This window comes from Plasmopara halstedii (assembly GCF_900000015.1).
Source record: "Plasmopara halstedii genome assembly, contig: Scaffold_110, whole genome shotgun sequence".
NCBI lineage: Eukaryota > Oomycota > Peronosporomycetes > Peronosporales > Peronosporaceae > Plasmopara > Plasmopara halstedii.
Window position 1 is genome coordinate 1,556,543 of NW_020187031.1, and position 19,185 is coordinate 1,575,727.

The following is a 19,185-nucleotide window of genomic DNA, read 5'->3' on the forward strand; positions in this document are numbered from 1 at the left end:
CAAACGCGGGCGTGTAATGTGTGTATAGGCCGTTTGTTCTCCTTCGTCAGATAATTTGCGCGTCCGCGTCTTAAACTGATGCCTGTGTCTATGAGTGAGTGACTTTCAACTGTGTTCTAATAGAAAGTGCCAACCTTTAGTCTCTTTTGAATCCTATCTTCATATCAAATAACGACCATCATGAAAACTACCAGAAATTTGATACTGAATCTCCATTTTGACGTTGCTCCTGAGGACAAAAACGAGATAATCAGCACTTTGCAATATCGTTACAAGTACTTGTACGCACCATTCCTCCTCCCTTTGGCCCACACTTCAACCTCGCGAATGCCATAAAGCACACGCTCATTCGTATCAATTGTTCTCTCACTGATACCATCGTCGACACATGAAAACTGGTCACCACAGACATTTGGGTCATCCATCACTATTCGAATGTATTTAAACTTCGATATTAGACGTCCAAATCCTTCTGTGTGGTTATCAACTCGATCGTAAGCATTAGAAAGATTAGCAAAGGCGAGGACGCTCGTGAATTCACGACCATCGTATGACACACGAATGCGGTAGGTTTTAGGCGACAAGAAGCCGTGCCATCGTACAACCATCCGTGTGATACTTGGCGCCCAGCTGCTCATATTCACTTGCCAAAAAACTTGTTCAGTGGCATCGTCACCGGCCGACCACCAGCTCGTTGCGTCTGAAAATCCGTCGTTAGCATTACTAGGAACGTATTGGGTGTCGTATAGAACATTAGGCACAAAGTTGTAGTAGCTGCTGGCATGAGCTGGCTCGCCGACTACGACGTTATATTCTACGCCTGGAAACGATGTTCCACTTAAGACGGTAGAAGCTCGCAGCACGATACCGAACAGTGCATGAAGCAAGATGCTGAACTGGATCATCTTCACCGACTGTCTACTTTTAATAGAAAAATAGCTTAAGATCAGCCGTTTCGGTAGTACCACGGCCGTCAAATCTCGACGTATTGGTCACGGGCTCATGATGAATACAAGTGCTGCGGCCGAGTTGCATTTGAAAATGTGTAAGAAGATTGCGCAGCTTACAAAGGTGATTTTTCAGCTGAATACCCGTAATGAAGACAATCAAGCTGAAACGGAGCATATTCGATCAATACATGCGTCGGAACTGCAGAAGATTACACAAGATGCAGCTGACAAGATAAAGATGCTGCACGGAACACTGCAAACGCAGACGACTGCTACTGCTCAGAGAGAGCATCAATATGCTGCAGAACGACAACGACTGATCAATGAAGCAAAGCAACAGCAACAACGGACACACGCTAGTCAAGTTGCTGCGGAAGAAGCGTTTAAAGCAAAAGTGTCAGAACTGGAGATTCTAGTAAAGGGTGCTCAAGACGCATATGAAAATCGAGTCAAAGATCTTACGCAACGAGCTGAAGCGATGAAGGAGGAGTTTGAAAATACGTCGAAAGAAGAAAATCTAGCGAACAAAGCTCGGCTTGAAGAATTGACGATAAAACATGCTGATGAAATGAAGCAGCTTGAGACGATCTCGACTTCAAAGTACAACAAGATGCTTGCCGAACAGCTTCGACTTCAAGAAATATCAAAAGCCAATTTAGTTAGTGCTCAAAAGGATTGGGAGAAGCAACAGCAGGATGCAGCAGCAGAGCACGAGCGCCAACGAGTGACTCAAGCTGTGAGTGCGCAAACTGCTTTTGACATGATGAAACACGACTATCTGACCAAGATCGAAGCCTTTTCAATTGAGATGGAAGCGCTACGTGCAAATGAGACGATGCTATGTCAAGAAAACGAGACGCTGGTTAAAAGTCAACAAGAAGCTGCTTGGACGAAGCAACAGCTGGAGGCGCAGATGGCTAAATTACAGCAAGACGTGCTCAGTGAGCGTCAGGATTCCGCTGCTCACTCAGAGGAACTACAGCGCATGCTCGTTGTGAGTAAGAATCAAGGAAATGAGATGGCTCAGGAGATTGAAACACTAAAGCAGAGCTTGCACACACGAGAGCAAGGTCTCGTCCAAACACAGAGAGAGATAGAGACATTACAGCAAGAGGCTATTACGTACAAAGCTACTGCATCTGAAACTCAAGCTCGCCTGAACCAGCAACTGCAGACGTACGAGATGCAGGTCGTTGGTCTCAATCATAATATACAAGCAGCTACCGAGGAGATCAAAGCCGGTCAGCAGCAGATTCAAACGCTCGAAACGGAGCTCAAAGCTACGCACAACAAGATGGTAACGATACAGACGGACGACGCAAGAAATACATTGAAATTAACGCAAGAGTTGGAGGCTGTGCAACTTAAATTACAACAAGCAATCATTGCTCATAACCAAGCGCTGGAAGCACTCGAACAAACCCACAAGGAAACACTACAGCAGTTAGTAAGTACTCACACGCTTGAAATGGAGAAGCATCGCGTTGAAGCAGCAAAACACTTGGACCAAATGGAAAAACAATTAAATGAGGCTTCGCATCAATCGCTCGATGCAACGATTACAGCGCTGACGAGAAAACACGAAGAAATTGTAAGTGAGCACGACGAAGTGGCAAAGACTCTGCAGGCAAAACTTAATAAAGAGATTGACGCATTTAAAGTGCAAGTTAACGTGCTACAAAGTCAAGTTGCCACTGGTACGCATCAGCTGACAGCCTTGCAGACGCAGCACGAAGAGTTGAGTCAGCAGTTGAAGAGCTCACAACAGCAGGTTTCATTCCTACAGTCAAGTAATGATGCGTTGCAATTGTCTACGTCGAAACTACAAAAAGAGCGGGATGCAGCACATCAAAAGCAGCTTCATGAGTGTCAATCTCAGCATGAATCGGTAGTCGAATCCTTAAGCAAAGAGGTGAATCAGATCAAACAAGAACACTCGAATATTCTGCGCCAAATGACTCAAGACCAAGCAACTAGATTGCAAAATATTACTGAAATGTTAGAAAGTCAGAGGTTAAAGGAGCTCAGCGCACAAGAAAAAATGATGCGCGAGCTGTATGAACCACAAATTACGAAGCTGCAAGAGCAGATTAAAGTCGTTAGACTAACTTTTGAAGCATCTACAGAGCAAGCGGCCGAGATGCAACGAGTTATGGATGAGGTCAGGAGACTTGAACAAGAGGATTTTTGTAGTGCTATGATCCGTTCTATCGAGCAGACAGTAGCTGAACGTGCTCGTGCTGAGCTCGAAGCTCGACAAGAGCGAGATAAGCTTCAATTAGACCATTCCCGATACGTACATGAGGTGGAAATGTGCGTTCGAAACGAAATGCAAGCTCAGCTGACAAGTCTTCAGGCGAAGGCTGATCTGGACTTTGCACGCATAGTATCAGACCATCGACATGAACTTGATACGGCTACGCAACGACATGCTGAAAATTTGAAGGAGATGGAAACAACGATGTTTGATGCTAAAGAACGTGCAATTGTGACTGTAAAGGCTGACGCTGCGGTGCAACTCGCTGGAATGATCATTAAAAAAGACGAAGAGCGATCTGAAGCGCTTTTAAAAGCTCAAACTATATATGACAAGCAGTATGGAGAAGTACGTGAACGTTTAGAGGCAACTGCTGAATCGCTAACCAAAAAAAGGCTTGAGTGGGCTAGTGCAATGCAAGAAAGCCAAGACTTGAAGGCTGCTTTAACAGCAAAGACTGAAGAGATGACAGTGAAAGTTGCTGTTTTGGAACAGAAGTCACGTGAAGAGATTGAGACCATTAAAGCCGCTACGAAGTATGAAATGGATAAATTACTGGAGGAAAACTTGAGTGAAACTAAGAAACTGAGCGATCAATTTCACGAGACTCAACGTGTTATGCTGGATCAAATCACAGAGCTTAAAAAAACGATCATAGATTGGCAGGAAAAGTATGCTCGACGAGAAAGTCGATCCGAAGACGTAGCTCATATCGTGGAGCTTGAGCGTCTTGTCGAAGAAAAGGATGCTTTGGTGCAAAAGACGTTAGATGAAATGGCTTACTTTAAGCGTGAGCTCTTGAATCGTGAAGAGATGTACAACAAAACATTTGCACGAAGCCCTAACATTGGATTACTGCAAGTGCTGAAACCGCACGTTCAGATGCAGCAGTCATTCAATTCTATAAATGCTACACAGTCTTCAAAGGCACGTGGAAAAACTCAAACTTTTGATCCACCTACTGCATTGCAGCGAAGACGCAGTGAACGTAGTGGATTGAATGCATCATTGACTGCTAATGCAAAGGTGCTACCACCACTTCATAACAATCAGGGCAGCTAAGCGATTAAGTTATCTGTATGATTTCTAGGATTATGTTTAATAGAAATTTTGCTACTACGTACACAATTTGTCCATAAAAGGTATTGCTTCAATTGGACGACAGGACGGTGGTCATGGAAGTCGAGATCCGCCTAGGAGTGTGTAATATCTCACCTGCCGAATTGACTAGCCTATCAAGGTGAGCGAGCACATTTGCGTTATGTTCACCCTGCATCGCCAGACGAGAAACTTTCTCGAATAATTCTCAAACTTTAAATCTGTAAGACCTACGAGATTCTCAATTGAACTTGTGGATGTGAATACCGAGTTGCTAGTGGTCCATACGGGGTTAGTTTACGTACAAGTGCTGTTTCGTCATTCATCTTTTTAATATTTGGCACTGTTCGCACGTAAATACTTCTGCCAGTCTACTAGCATGGACCCAGTAGGTTGGACTTATTGGGCGCCGTAACACTATCTTAAAGATTAAGTTAGTCAAGCGATCAGAGTACAAAGAGGAGTTTGGCTTCGGAACCCCTCCCGGCAAGTATCACCAGCGATTATTAAGGAATGTCGCTTTAAACACCAAAATCAGTATAGTTTGTTTTCCAAGAATTAAAATGTAATATATGATCGCCAGGTTACTTGAGAACTGCCTTGTCATCCAAAAATTGGAGCGGCATTGTATCAAAGGTCCTGTTCGAGACAAGCTAAAAATATTCGTTTTAATAGCAGACACGATTCGTTAATGTATCTCTACAGCTGCAAATGTACAATGGTCGTGGTCGCTTCAAAAGCTCCCATCCATCAGGACTAGGGAAGTACATATCTTAGCCACCAATCTACCCAACGAAGAAAGATGCATCTTTTTGATGCATCACCTCGCGCAAACTATAGATATGAACAATACAACGGTGAGTACAGCCTTGATCTCTAGTGTCAAAAAAGCATGAGCGTACTTGACAAATTTTGTACCACGTGAACGAATTCGAGCCACGCACACTCAGCTACGCCAGTTTAAAAATTCAGCGACGATGTAATGGGCCTCGCTGTCAAGTACGCTATCAAAGCTTTTTTCGAAGTAAAGCACGAAGCGAGTCTGGTCGAAACCTCACTCGATACCAACTTAGACAAGTCCTTTTTCTCAGACAGTTATCAAAGACCAAAGTGCCGATACTACTGAATGCGGCGTTTTAAAATCAAATATAACGCCATATTTACAAAAAAGTGTGTGGCAGCTGGGATGTTTGTCTAAATGTGTGTGAAGATCTGCAAGTACGATGCGTGATGTATGTACAGTATTTGTTGGTTATGTGCGTGACGGTTCTCGTTAGTAAGTATCTGTTTTGAGCGACGCGGGGCTCAGCATAGGTGGACCACGAATCTCTCCTTCAAGGAGTCTATTGTCTTCATAACATCGACACTTGGATACCTTTATAAACGCAAAATTACCGCACGTACCCTGTCACATCATCCCCACCAAAAAATAATTCTCACTATCTTCTGTCTTTTCATGACTTTGCGCCAGAGTGAAAACTCAACAGCACTTAGTATCTTTTCACTACACGGAGTCTGCGGTGCCTGCTCCTAAAACTGTACCTGCTAATTATTTCTCTCCCTTACGTATCGTCGTTAATCTCGCCAAGCCTCTGATGGATTTCGTATTCAATCAATTTTTGGTGAGGAGGCCAATACGTTCTCCGACGTAAGCTGTAGCAACACACTATCATCTGTCTCAAAATCTATGCCCTCACTTAACGACAATAGGCAGACCCACCTACGGTACTAAAGGCGCCCTTAATGCTCCGCTTCGTTGTTGCACGAAAGCCGCAATCTATTACCGTTCACTACGTTGGATGCTGCAGCGAATTTCCACTACGTGAGTCACGATGATATCTAGCCTATCACTAATAAGCTGGGATTTCGATCGGCTTGTGCTGCCTAGATCCAATCGTGATTAGGAGGCCGCGTGACACGATCCTTACACGCCTATACACCCGGCCCTTCTGCGCAAAATGTAGGCGGGACCAGCGTTTGAAAGTCACTTCGTGGGAAGCTTTTGGCTCACCACATCTCAGGAGTACTATCTGTGCTTTAAGAAGCAGCGGTCGGGTTTATCCGAATTCTACATGGGGGCCGAACCGTGAGTACTAAATACTGGTGATCACACTAAATTCGCGGTCTTGATTAGACGACGTTTCTCCTCACCCGTTAAACAGCCTTACAGTCCGGTATGATGCTTCAATTCGCGAATTAAAATAATGGAAGCCAAGGTATATGATCATCGCCTCTTGATCTCCCGACCAGAAGGACCGTCCATTTTTCAGGAGACGGCCGCTCCCGCTTTTGACCAAATATGGTCGGGACCCATTCATTTGATACACTGGGCAACCTTGCATCTTCTTCTGGCAGGATAATGTTCGTGGGTGTTATGATTTAACGTGCCAACGGCACCTAGACACTCTTGGCGAAGTAGACCATGTAATATTTCAATGATCCTTTTCGCGTTACCGGAAAACTTTTTTTCGTCTTAATAACCGGACTTCTAACAGTTTCACGCAAAAATGGACGACCTCATGCTCATTGAGCAGTACCATTAAAGGGCTACCCACCCGCGACTGGCTTTTGTGATTTTTTCGAGGTTGTGGTGGCACGTCGACTCTCCAAGATCTTTGGCTTGGAGTTATACTAGTATGTGCAACGTTTCAGATAAGCTCCATTGCTGCGCCATCGTAAGAAGTATCTTTGGCGATTCAGAGACGTATACATCATTGCCCTCAGCAGAAAATAAATCAGCTATGTAGGATTTGACACATTCAGCCGTCTTTTACTAAGCGCTTTACATCCGACTGGTATTTTGATTTGGCTAAAACAAGCTCATTTAGAAAACAAGATATGCTCTACTCTCTTCGGGATGTAGTTGTGTACTTCAACACTTTTCGCGAGGATGATTTTTTTTTGCAGTACGATTTAGCGTCGACTCAACTAGTCTTGTAAATTTCACAATGCTTGCTCATTGGGCTGACTGTAATAAGAAAACCTTGTACATACTCATGTGTTTTATCCTACTTATCGCATAAGCATTGTGCCATAGGTAGCTGGCGCAGGGCATTCAATTACATGGCAAAAATCCTCGGTTGCTTTAAAGTGTTGCATGGATGATGTCAGCGAGTCTGGCTTTCCCTCTCTGCCAAGGCTAATGCGCTTTACACCAATCAAAGGAAATGATGTTTCAAACTAAAAAATACATTACCGGATAAATCCTAACCCTTTATACACAGCGTGACATTTTATGATTAAGAGCACCTCGTTTTAGCAATTCAGCCTCACGCCGCTAGCGAGTCGAAGGGAATCCACTACCAAACGACTAGCGTATTTACATTCTAGTCGCGGGTGATGAGCGGCTTACAAGTTCCATTCGGTGCCTAGCACTCGAATAAAGTTTCACAAAGCTTTGTGGTATAAAGCGAATCTCGATCCGGCGCAATGGCCACCGGCAAGCCGTGTCGGTGAAAAACTTGGTCAAGAGATACCCTTTTTGCTTGCGGCATTGTTAAAAGTAGCGAAGTAATTATTTTGCTCAGATGGCTCGAAACAATCAATGCAAAATTCACCATAGACTAATACCAAAAGTATAGTCTAGGATTTTGGACTATCAACACTTTGCTGAAAGTATTAGGCCGCCCAAAGAGTCCGATGCAGTTGGCCCGGGCGGACAGTGTTCAAACATGGGAGGATATATTCGCACCCACTTATACATTTTGGGTCACCAGTAGATAGATTTCAGTAGAATTCACTGAGCAATATATGTTATTTGTCTTTCCAGGCGGCCATCCAGGATAATCTCGAAATATGTTGTGTACGAGGCACATCTTTTTGTACCATCACATGTCTAAGATTTCGATTCTTTGTGCTCTTCAGTTTAAAGCGGAAGCGATACGCATGGCGCAGATGTTTTGCTCTGTTGCAGTTGAACAATCTGCAAGTACGACAGAGCTGCATGGTAGCCAAAAGATACTTCTTTTCCCTGAACAGCAAGGCTGAGGTTCGTCACCTATGGCGTGCTCGTAAAGCTTCCACTTCCACTACCTAATTTGACCGTTGTTGCTCGAAAGTTGTCCTCTCGATTCAATGCAACACTCACCGTTTCATCGGAAGAGACAGGGAGGAAGCGGAAGATCTCGGCGCGAACGGTGCCTCATCGAACCTCTTATAAGTTGAGAAAACTTTTAGTATCCAGAAAAGTAGAAGATGACCTTCCATATTGCGGTGTTATGATCTCGCAGCTTCTGGGCATAGTGACTAGCTCCCAAGCCCTTTACGGGTGGACAAAAAATTGGAGCTCACCCGATAAATTGGTCGCACCTAGCAAACACCTGCAACAAATGTCACTTCAATTTTTTTGCTGGAAATACGTCTTGTACAATGGTATCGCACTTTTGTACCCATCCTCACGCGCGGCCTACAGCTTCGATTCCGCTAGCGACGCTTGTTCAGCGCATAGTTGAATTCATGGCCACACCAACTCATCTTACTCAGAAGAAATTCAGTGATCCGTCTCTGCTTTCAAAGGACTGGAATATTAGAATTAGCGACCCCACGGTAGGTGCCATCTGTGACCTCTTTGATGACTGGTTCAGGCGTTCCTGATAGTTTCCTGGTGAACGCATCCAGACGAGCGAACGCCGTTTCTCACCCATGGTCAGCCAGTCTTTTAGCCCCTCAGGACCAACAATGAACTTACACTTTCCAAGTATATTTACTTCAGATGGGAAGACTTAATCAAGCTCGTGTTCTCTTTCACTTAGGATACAGCCCTCTTACGCGTTGGATTGCAAAAATGGGGTTGCCATGCGCTGAACACAGAGAAAATTTTTGACTTCAAGAATCCACGTTGACTAATGCACAGAGGTGGGGTTCGTACGCTCCACAAGAGGCAGCAAAAAATTGTTACCCAGGTGCTAGCTTCTCAAATATACCAATGACTAAATTTATCAAAACTAATACCTGATCTATCCGTTATGACATTTCCAAGAATCACAGCTCTGTGTTCCACGGACCTCTTTTAGTCGTCGTCTTCTTAGGTACCTCTGACTTCTTACGATTACACAGAATCTTTATGTATGCCGTACATTCGTATGATATTGTCGCTGACATAGAAGTGTAAGGTGAACCTACAAACCATTGGGTAATTCAATTTGTCAGGTGTTTCTGCCTCCAGAAAAAAAGAATGTCTCTGTTTACAATTTTTGAACGAGTGCACTGACGTGAGTACCTCGCGCAGCTGCCTGGCGAAGGCTCATGGTTCCGTATATAAAGATATTGTATATATCACGACTTCGAAAAGGCTTTGTTGAGAAATTATTTAAGGCTTCATCATGACTACCAAAGATTAATTCATTGCTTCTTTGCTGGCTATTCCAGTGTGTTCGCTAAATTCTTTCGTGGTATGGGCAATTCTACCTATCCGTACGCTCTCTATCGGCAGGTACAAAAGTTTCGCCAACTCGTCACTATGCATGTGAATGGATTACTTAGCGCTCCATCAGCTCAAACAGCCGCACTTATCTCCCATCGATTAGTGCTTGTGTCTCGAAGTATCAGCTCATCACACTGAATACAAGTATAAGATGAGCAATCGTGCCAACATCTACAGCTGCAGCCAAAATCCATTCCACGTGTTCTCTCTCCCTTTTTCAAAGACTATAGTGATAGAAAGAGATTTTTTATTACGAAATGTAATGATCAACAACGTCTTTGCTGCAAGACGCCAACTACACCATTTCTACGATCGATTAGGCTGCGATTACATATCTAACGACCACGTTACGTGTCTTCGAAACTACGAAAAGGGATGAAACTTGCTCGTAACGCCAATTAATGCTAAATAAAAAGTAGTATTTCGATCACACCCTTTTCAACTCTCAATCGAATGCTACCAGCGTAATAAGACAGATCCTCTAGACGACGTTCGTCATGAATAGTCGCGTTGAGGAGCCTGACATTTACAAAACCGAGTTTTTATCGTCAATTGTGAAAATCTCACCCGGTAACTTCTCATTTTGCTTCCGTCGTTTCATGTAGACTGCACCCAACACACCAACACACGCACACGCACCCACAGCTGCTATCAAAGGCGTGTGGTCTTTTGAAACATTTTCGCCTCCTTCTTCGCTAGGGTCACTTACTGAGAATTCGACTTTATTCACATCAAAACCCTTGGCAACAGAATCCTTTCCAGTATTCGTGTCTGTGTCGTTCGATGGTTGTCGAATGTCGTTCTGGAACTCTGGATTTTCAGCGTTGATTGTAGCCACACAAAGGATAGTGACCATTAGAAATGCCTGGATGAGCTGCATTGTTCTAGAAGAATGGTCCTAGACCGTCCTGTAATACGTCCTATAGTCCTGTTCGGTTACTGTGGCGAAAAATCAGAGGGGGGAGATCTCGCACCAAACAAATCAGGTATTAGACTGACGGGTCGAGCTTGAGTCGAATTGCAAAATGGCCGCCACAATCATTGGAAGTACTGGGATTAGGGAGATTCAGTACGGATCAGTGCTCAAGATTGATCTTGGGCTGGTGAAGATTCAATAGAGCCTAGCCACAGCTGATGCGACAACCTAGAGTGGCATACAAATCCTGGTATTCTAGTGAAAAAAAAGAGCAGTGTAAATTTCCTAGGTTTGATATATTTTAGACGCTCTCTGTTAAATTAGCTAATCTACGTCATTACCGCAGCTTTGTAAGTCGAGGACCTCATGACTGTCTATCAAAAAGCTTGTTGCTTTATAGTGTTTATCGCATCTTCCATGTTCGAATTCTCTATTACGGATGACGATTAAGGCACGCATTATCGAGAAGGTCAGTCTTTATCATCGTCGTCTGGCACGAAAAACATCTCCCCAAATTTAATGTTTTTTATTAATAAAATGCGCGTATTATAATACTTATGATTACTATTTGACCTAATTTGCCCATAATCCAACTCTTGGCGTTATCTACGCCTTTTGATAGAAATTTCTTAGCTTTGTGATCGTCCTTGAAATCTATTCGAAGCTTCACCGCAGCTTTTTTTAGTTAGATTACAAAAGATGTAGAATTTGAAAAACACAGATTCTACAATACGATGGAGAGCGTAACCCGTCTTTCCTAACAACCTTCTTTATTGAGCCTTACGCCTGCTCTGTTTATTATATTTGACCCTTTTTTTATAGAATCACGATGACATTGTAAATGGAAAGAACGATCTTCATTACTACCTAGCTAGAAGAACATTGGCCACAGAAAACGATTGGTTTATTCTTCGAGTCACGACTAGGAAGGTCCACCCTTTAAACTTACTTGTACAAACTGGCATCCCGCAACACAGCGACATCCATACCAAGAGACGTGCCTTAGGATGCATCGCGCAAGATCAGCATACCCTTCGGATCAGATACCTTTATACTGCAAAACAAGCTGTTCGGTAATTCTTTTGTACCTGTACATCAGATGTTTAAAGAAACAGCTCAAAGGTTGAAATTGAAAGCAGTCGATACTTTGGAATGAGGAGATTCGCTTGCTTAAGCAGATCAAACATGCGTTCCAGTAAAGTGAGCTCTATTGAATTTTATACAAGCGTTTTTTATTTCTCCATTTAATAAGCAAAAAATAGCCAAATCAATATTTTGCGACTATCGTATGACGATTTTTACTATGGTACTACAGAACATTACAGGCAGAGACGACACGACTCGTTTGGTGTCCTTTTTACAGAAGATTTGATTGCGACAGAAACACGTCACTCTTGTCGAGTCTGTTGAAGACTGCATCATACGGAATGAAGTGAGTGTATGGTAACTTATTGTCTTACAAGTTAAGAAGCCTTTTTGGTAAAAAAAATATAATACTGATGGAAGATAGCCAATATCAGTACCTGGGGTACTAGGAGACTATCATGTCAACTTGGCTTCGTTTGCGAGTCTTAGGATAAGGACAGGTGTGGTAGTGAGTGGATTAAATAGTGAATCCGAGAGTTTGAGGAGACCAATTGTAGAATTGTACTGATTGCCTAAACGGTAGTATAAAATTACGTTCGTCCTTGGAATGGACGAGACTAATGGTCAGGATTCTAGCATAGTTGTCCTGTTTAGCTACGGTAAAAAACAAACAGTAATATAAACTGTCTTTAAATTTCAATACTTGCTCATATTACCAAAATCGGTCTTTTTATTAGAAGTAATGTCAGGAAGTAATCGACGTCGTTGTGGTGCCGCTGTACATTTGTTGACTGTCGGTTGATTACCCGGTTGTCCATTGCAGGTTTGGAAAGACTAGTGGTGTCTTTTCTTTTTCGGTGTCAGGTTGATAACTATGTTGTTTGTAACCTTAGTCGATTTCAAGACGGCATCCTGTAAAGTTGTCCTTTTTAATTTGCTATGTCTTTCACGTCAAGGCTAATACGTAGAACAATGTCAACATTTATCACATTCTAAGCAGCTCTGTTGGCTTTTATAGATCTATGCCTATAGATCGTCGGCGTCAACACGTCTGGTCAGTAGCAGACACATTGAGTCCTTCTGCGCGTTTGGCATCATGCAGCTGGTATTTTCTTCTTGCCTTTGAAACAAAGATGCGAGCTCAACATTTTGCTATAGCTAAGCTGATACGTCTCCCAAGCATTCCAACTGCCGTGAGGTCTCTTCAGCCCCTTCATAACAGAGAGAGATTTCTAGACCAATAAGACGTTAAGTGAATTCTTACTGCCCTTACGAGCTAGCCGCATCCGCTTGCCTCTTAACTTCATTACCCAAGCTCGCCTTTACTCCACATGAGCTCAAATATCCGCTTAGCTGTCGTCATGATCAACCACACTTGGTAACCCCAGGTACTGATTGATTTACTGCAACGCACAGTCACTTCAATCCGTCTCAACAGGATCAAACCCAGGAGAACTCATATCGGATGTCAACATTTTCTATAAAAAGTCTTTGTGGAGACAGCTGCATCTGGAGTTCCACACCAATATCGACAAGCGCCTGATGTTTAGAGCTAGCTTGCGCCGAATGTTCGCTCCTGTGCGGATGATTCAGGATCTTTATACCCATTTCCATCAAGAAAAGCGTCTTGACACCCAGCCGCAGAATCCACCGACGATATTCGGCTCGTAACTAACAGATTGGACCTGGCTCGAGGCCCCCCAAGCCTTCATAAGCCAGATCACCCGAGCGGACTTGCACCTCGAGCGTTGCCTCATGCTTTTCGTTTCAAAGTTCAGAACACGACGCGGACGTCGAGGGGATGCAGCACCAGGGCGATCTTGCCGAAGTGGAGTCTAAAAATCCCTCGTGTATTTAAATAGATGTGGTAAGATCGCTGGTGTACCCGATGGACCACTTATAATTACACGTGAGTGTGAACCACCCCTTGCTCATCGATCAGTGTCGACGAAGGCCGATCCTCCCGTGGCTAGCTCCTTTAAGCTCCTTCGTTTATGGCGGTACGTCAATTCTCTTCAAGGTTTACGACGTGTGTTCAAATCTGAGATAAGCTAGATATTGGATTTGCTTTTTAATCTTCGCCATTGTACTTCCTAGCTTAAGGCACCCCCAGATGTTCAGAACCACATCGCTGTTTGGGAAAAGAGTAGCCAAGCTACAGAGATAGTATAGATGTCGTTTTGTCTTCAATAGAGCTCTTCGCGTCTGGCTGGATCGTAAGAAGCGTGATCACGCTATGGCTCTATTAGCCCACATAGAATACTGGGTGTGTTCGCATTCTCCTCGGTAAAGTCAGAGTATAATTCAGCCTTGTTTCTCTATGACCGCCAGATGTAGCACGGTCGCGACTTGGTCTTAAAGACCACATTCACTTCATGTGTATTGATCTAATAGAACCTTTCACCCCACAACATATGACGTGTGTTCCGCCTGGCTCTAATATCGGTGTGCTGCCTTGGCCTTCAGTCATACCGTCGCGCATCCTGCGAAGATCGCTAAATCAATTTGGTATGAAATCACTACTTTGGTATGAAATCACTACTTTGGTATGAAATCACAAATTTGCACCGGGCTGATACCAGCAAGTCGATCGACGTCTCCTCTTCCACCTAAATTGGTACCATTGTCAGAATCTGCCAGTGGCACCCGGACTTTGCCAAATCGCGTATGTAAACGAGGTAAAGCCGTAAAGGCAAGTACTGCGTCATTCAGCGCAAATTTAATGAGTGGATGACAATTGCACCGCGGTCTCTGTGCGCAAGTCGTTTAGGATATCCTTGGTAATGCAAATGAAACATTCCGATTGAATATCTCTGCAAATAGTTTGCGGCTGACTACTTAATTTGGCGCCAAGCACCTTGAATAAATTTTGCCAAAACCTCACTGACCTCTATTCTATACAATGGCTCCCGGCAAGCCTTGTTGGCGCGACAATTTTTCATAAGAGAGCCTCCTCACCAGTCACATCATCGCTGAGAGCAGTAAGACTAGCAGGGGGTTTAAAAGACTAAATGACTGGAAATACCTAGATATGACCGAAAAAGTCCTTACTTATGGACTACCAACACTGTACTGAAAGCGGCAGGCCAAACGTGCCGCCGCACGTGGTCTGTTCTGACCGTTGGGACCAACAATAGATATGAGGTTCCCAAGTGTCCCGGGGATAGACAAATCGTTTTCTTATCCGACAAAGGATACACTCCATCACGATCTTGTCGTGGTACGACTTTAAGTTAGCGTGAATTAGGTTTGATGAGAGCAAGTACTCGGCGAAGTAAAATGTAAGACAGCAAGTACACAATAGTAAAGTACGTACCGTGTTACATCACCCTAGACGTAGCTCCTCACGGCTGGTGTTCGTTTAGACGGCTTTCAATCAACACCTGAACAGTGTTCCTCAACTAGATCAATGTGAAAGTTATCGCTGCTGTTGATATCTTTCATTGAATACTGCAGTTCAGTTTCTAAGCAAACTATCTAACTGGAACAATTTTAGTAAATGTTGAGCTGGATTGATCCTTGCAGACCAGCAGCTTAAGCGCTCAAATCACAGGTGGGCGGATTGCCTGTACATGGTACAGCTTCATGAACGAGCTTACGCAATCACTGGAGATCGGCTGTAAGTGATACTTCAGATTGATTCTACTTGGGCCGATACGTCTACGGCCTCTCGTAAAAGAACTAGTTTGCTCTTACGTGCGGCTACCAGCCCACCAGTAACAGGATGCCTCCTCTACTGAGCTTCATCATCTTCATAGATACTGATATTCCTACAATAGTCCGTATTTAAATGCTCATGGATTACCACAACGTTTAAATCAAATTGAGAAGTGTCGAGCGTGGCGACGCCTGTGTACAGACCAGTAGAGGGATGATCGTTATTCGATGAAGATTTAAAAAACAGTATCACACTCAACTATCATCGATTGATCCCTCAAAAGCCACAGAAATGCTTATCTCCTGCATCTGCTCAAATGATATTACGCAGTAACCTGGCATGAGAAGCACCAAGACAGTCAGTTGTCAATTTAGAAAGACGAGAATTTCCACAATAACGATGACTCAACCAGAACATATAATGAACTGACAGCGAACGACAGATCGAGTGACCATATTATATAATTTATTTGAAACAAGGTCTTCCTCGCACCAGTTTTGCAAGGATGCTTTACAGCGGGTTCAGACATCCAACGAATAAACAGCAAATTAATGAGGGAAGAAAAATTACATCTTGCGAGAAAGTGTTAGAGCGCTTCTGCTACTTGTCTTTCTGCATTATCATCCCTTACTTCTTGACATGTTTATATTAAGTATAGCGGTTTTCAACGTCTCTCTATCTTCTCACTTATGTTTCAAAGTGCTGTGATCCACGACGAGATCGAATTTACTCGCCACAATTCGTCTATAGGTGCAATCTGCTACAATTGGCAGCAAGACACATTTGTGTCAGTCGATGAAACTTGTTTAAGACTTTGGCACGCTCAGACTGGTACTCAATTACGTGTCGTAAGTCCACCAAGTCGTACGTCTCAATTTATCAAAACGATCATTTCTATCGATTCTCGTCGGCTTTTTGTGGCCTCAGCACTAGATGATACATTACGATTCTATGATTCAAACCTTAATGAATTAGCAGCGCTTTCTACAGGTCGAGGCACTGTACTTACCATGGTATTTGATACTCAACATCATCGATTACTTACTGGAGGATTTGATGGGTGTGGAGCGTGGCATATGAATCCACGACCACCAGGACTTCCTGAAGGAACTTTCAATCCTCATTATGAGTTCATATCGTTATTAAAGTTCTTTCATGACACTACAGCTACCACTTATTTAAGTCGACATAGATCACAGAAACAACAAGTTAATACTTCGAAAAGTACAGACGAACGTTTAGCTTGGGTGGAACATCTTCAACTGAGTCTCGTGACTTCGCAATTATATGCACAGACTCGATACTATATTGATGTCTTTCATACAACAGATGGAGCTCATTTGGAACGCTGGTACGACTTGTTTCCATCAGAACATGGTACATTATCAGCATTTGTTGTGCAAGAAAGCACAAAAACGTTAATTTGTGGAACCAGTCGTGGTGCAATCATTGTGCTCTCGTACTCTCCAATCTCCCTCGTCCATATTTTCGAGCATCACACACAGACGATTACAAGTCTGACAGAACATTTGACATCTCACCTCGTTATTTCGAGCTCACTTGATGGTTCTGTAAGATTATGGGACTCTGAAACCCGACGTCAAGTACATCGCCATAATATTGGACATAGTGTGTATTCTTTACAGTTACTACCTTTAGCTCAGATCACGTCGAACTCTCATAGATCCATAGCAGATCGTTTTTACTGCCAGCTTCGAAATAGTGTCAAAATTTACACTATTCAATCCATTTTCAAAGACCATCAATCGTCTCTTGTGCCTTTCTGTCTACTCCAGCGCGTAGTCTTTCCGTATCAAGATTCAACTCAATTACACGATCACGGAAATGAAAACGAAAGTCTTGACAATGATGAGAATGAACAAATAGCAAAACAACTTGTAGTACTTGTGTCGATGGATAAAACGTTGCGAATATTTCCAGGTCGATCACAAAAGGAAGCACCAAAGTTTACATGGACTCCTGACAAAGAGGCTTCCGATCTCGTAGCATTTGCTCTCAATCCAGTCTCACAGCATTTATTTTTACTAATGAAGAGTCAAAACATTGTCATTGTCAATGCATCTCATCCACTTGCTCGAACGACAGAAAAGGATAACGATTCGGACTTTGAATCGATCAAGAACAATGTTGAGCGAATCATCGATTTCAATGTATCGATAAGTGCACCGACATCCAATTCTTGTCTAGAAAAAGACAAGAATGACAACATGAAAAGATCTTTGCGCTGTCTATGTGTGTGTCCGTATGCACCTATTATCAACGCAGTGCCGTCAAGCCAACGACCACCAAGACAACGACGACAATCAATCTTTGGATCGAATACGCCTCCTGTGCCTCTTGTATCGCCACTTCAAAGACGCAATGCACCAACTGAGTGGGAATGGATTGCATGTGGTTGTGAGTCAGGTCAACTCGTTTTTTGGCACACAGGTTTATGTGGAGGACGAGAGGCTACACTGACGTTTGATGCACACGATGCTCCTATTGTAAATATCAGTGCAAGTATTTCATCTGCATTGCTTGTGACTTTCGATGCAGTAAATCAAATGCGAGTATGGAATCTTCATCCAAAGTTTGTACTACGTAATGTACTCGTTCTTGGTCAATCGCCGTCTTTATTTGCTCTCTCTCCACTCTCTGAAATCATTTTAAACGGCTATGATGACGGTCGTGTCATTCTACATGCACTTCGAAATCAAAATGGAACGATTCAAACATTTAAAGGCAAAGATGATGATCATGATACAATTGTTTGCGCTGGTGATTTTCTTGATGAAAAACGACTTGTTCTTACCACAAGTATCGATGCAATTGTTAAAATTTGGGATCAAGAGCGTGTTTTGTTACGTCAAGTTAAATTTGCCACAGCAGTCTCATGTCTATGTTTTTTCAATGCTGATGGAGATTTATTGGCTGGACTTTCAAGAGGAAGTGTCTTTATATCAAGGCGAGATGTACTGCCTGAGAAACTACCAAAGGCCAAGGCACCACAACGACAGGATTTCGACTCTTTTCAAACGTCTAACGTTACAACGTATGACGAATCTTTTGAGATGACTACAAGTGCACCGACGACAAATAACTCGGAAACTTTGATAATTCAAGTTCCAGATGAGGATGCTACTTCTTCAGTGCGAGATAAGATTTACTTGCCATTTCAAGCTTTAGATCCTGAGACATCGGCAAAGCAACTTCTAACACATGTAATCGAACGACCAATTGATGCTGCAACATTGCAGCCACCTGTGCTCCGTAATTTTGAACGAAAGTTTTCAAATCGACTAAATCGATTTACTAGTTGTAGTAAAGCTGAATCTCAGGTCTGTCAAGAGAAAGAAGAAGATTGGCGCGATGCAATTCTGTGCGTATTTCTCTTAACGTTCAAGTGTGCAGCGTATACTTACATTTTATCTTGTATGTAGCCCATTATCGCCAGTACAAAAGCTCATGCGTGCTTCAAAACAAGTTGTTTTGATTCGAAGAATACGAAAACAAACATTGAGATCACGAACAGTAGTTGAAAATATAGTTTCAACTCCACGATCATCATTTGCTACATCTCAGATGGTTATTTGTAGTCAAGGTGAAGAAATTCGGAAAGCATTACCAACTACAAGTCTTGGTTTAATCTCTGAGAATGAACCATTACATTATTGTAAACATCAAGCACCAGTACCATCAAAGGAAAAGATACCAAGAAAACTATGGAATGCCGTTGGAGGTGAAGATCGTCGATTGATTGTACTCGAGCGCAATCGATTACCACCTTGTTAACTG

At 43.1% G+C, this 19,185-nt stretch overlaps 5 protein-coding genes across 5 annotated transcripts, besides 4 other annotated features; 3 read left to right on the forward strand and 2 right to left on the reverse strand.

The window, feature by feature from the left end:
• Positions 1–164: 164 nt before the first annotated feature.
• On the reverse strand, positions 165–905 carry PHALS_00328 (RxLR-like protein; the record flags this gene model as incomplete). The annotated part of the gene is made up of 2 exons (XM_024730492.1): positions 165–229; positions 290–905. The coding sequence occupies 2 exons, from the start codon at positions 903–905 to the stop codon at positions 165–167; spliced, it is 681 nt and encodes a 226-aa protein (XP_024572375.1).
• Positions 906–1,002: 97 nt separating this feature from the next.
• Positions 1,003–1,071: a sequence feature (Protein overlapping with rRNA (PHALS_00329, CEG36007.1) was converted to a misc_feature.).
• Positions 1,072–1,155: 84 nt separating this feature from the next.
• Positions 1,156–4,233: a sequence feature (Protein overlapping with rRNA (PHALS_00329, CEG36007.1) was converted to a misc_feature.).
• A 116-nt stretch (positions 4,234–4,349) lies between these two features.
• Positions 4,350–4,447: a sequence feature (Protein overlapping with rRNA (PHALS_00329, CEG36007.1) was converted to a misc_feature.).
• An 86-nt stretch (positions 4,448–4,533) lies between these two features.
• Positions 4,534–4,639: a sequence feature (Protein overlapping with rRNA (PHALS_00329, CEG36007.1) was converted to a misc_feature.).
• Positions 4,640–7,253: 2,614 nt separating this feature from the next.
• Positions 7,254–7,489, forward strand: PHALS_00330 (uncharacterized protein; the record flags this gene model as incomplete). Its single annotated transcript, XM_024730514.1, has 2 exons — positions 7,254–7,275; positions 7,347–7,489. 2 exons carry the CDS (start codon positions 7,254–7,256, stop codon positions 7,487–7,489), a joined length of 165 nt encoding a protein of 54 aa, XP_024572377.1.
• Positions 7,490–10,253: 2,764 nt separating this feature from the next.
• On the reverse strand, positions 10,254–10,607 carry PHALS_00331 (uncharacterized protein; the record flags this gene model as incomplete). The annotated part of the gene is made up of 1 exon (XM_024730525.1): positions 10,254–10,607. One exon carries the CDS (start codon positions 10,605–10,607, stop codon positions 10,254–10,256), a length of 354 nt encoding a protein of 117 aa, XP_024572378.1.
• Positions 10,608–14,868: 4,261 nt separating this feature from the next.
• PHALS_00332 (uncharacterized protein) lies at positions 14,869–15,356 on the forward strand (the record flags this gene model as incomplete). The annotated part of the gene is made up of 2 exons (XM_024730536.1): positions 14,869–14,949; positions 15,255–15,356. The coding sequence occupies 2 exons, from the start codon at positions 14,869–14,871 to the stop codon at positions 15,354–15,356; spliced, it is 183 nt and encodes a 60-aa protein (XP_024572379.1).
• Positions 15,357–16,076: 720 nt separating this feature from the next.
• PHALS_00333 (WD40/YVTN repeat-like-containing domain) lies at positions 16,077–19,182 on the forward strand (the record flags this gene model as incomplete). The annotated part of the gene is made up of 2 exons (XM_024730547.1): positions 16,077–18,769; positions 18,831–19,182. The coding sequence occupies 2 exons, from the start codon at positions 16,077–16,079 to the stop codon at positions 19,180–19,182; spliced, it is 3,045 nt and encodes a 1,014-aa protein (XP_024572380.1).
• Positions 19,183–19,185: the final 3 nt, after the last annotated feature.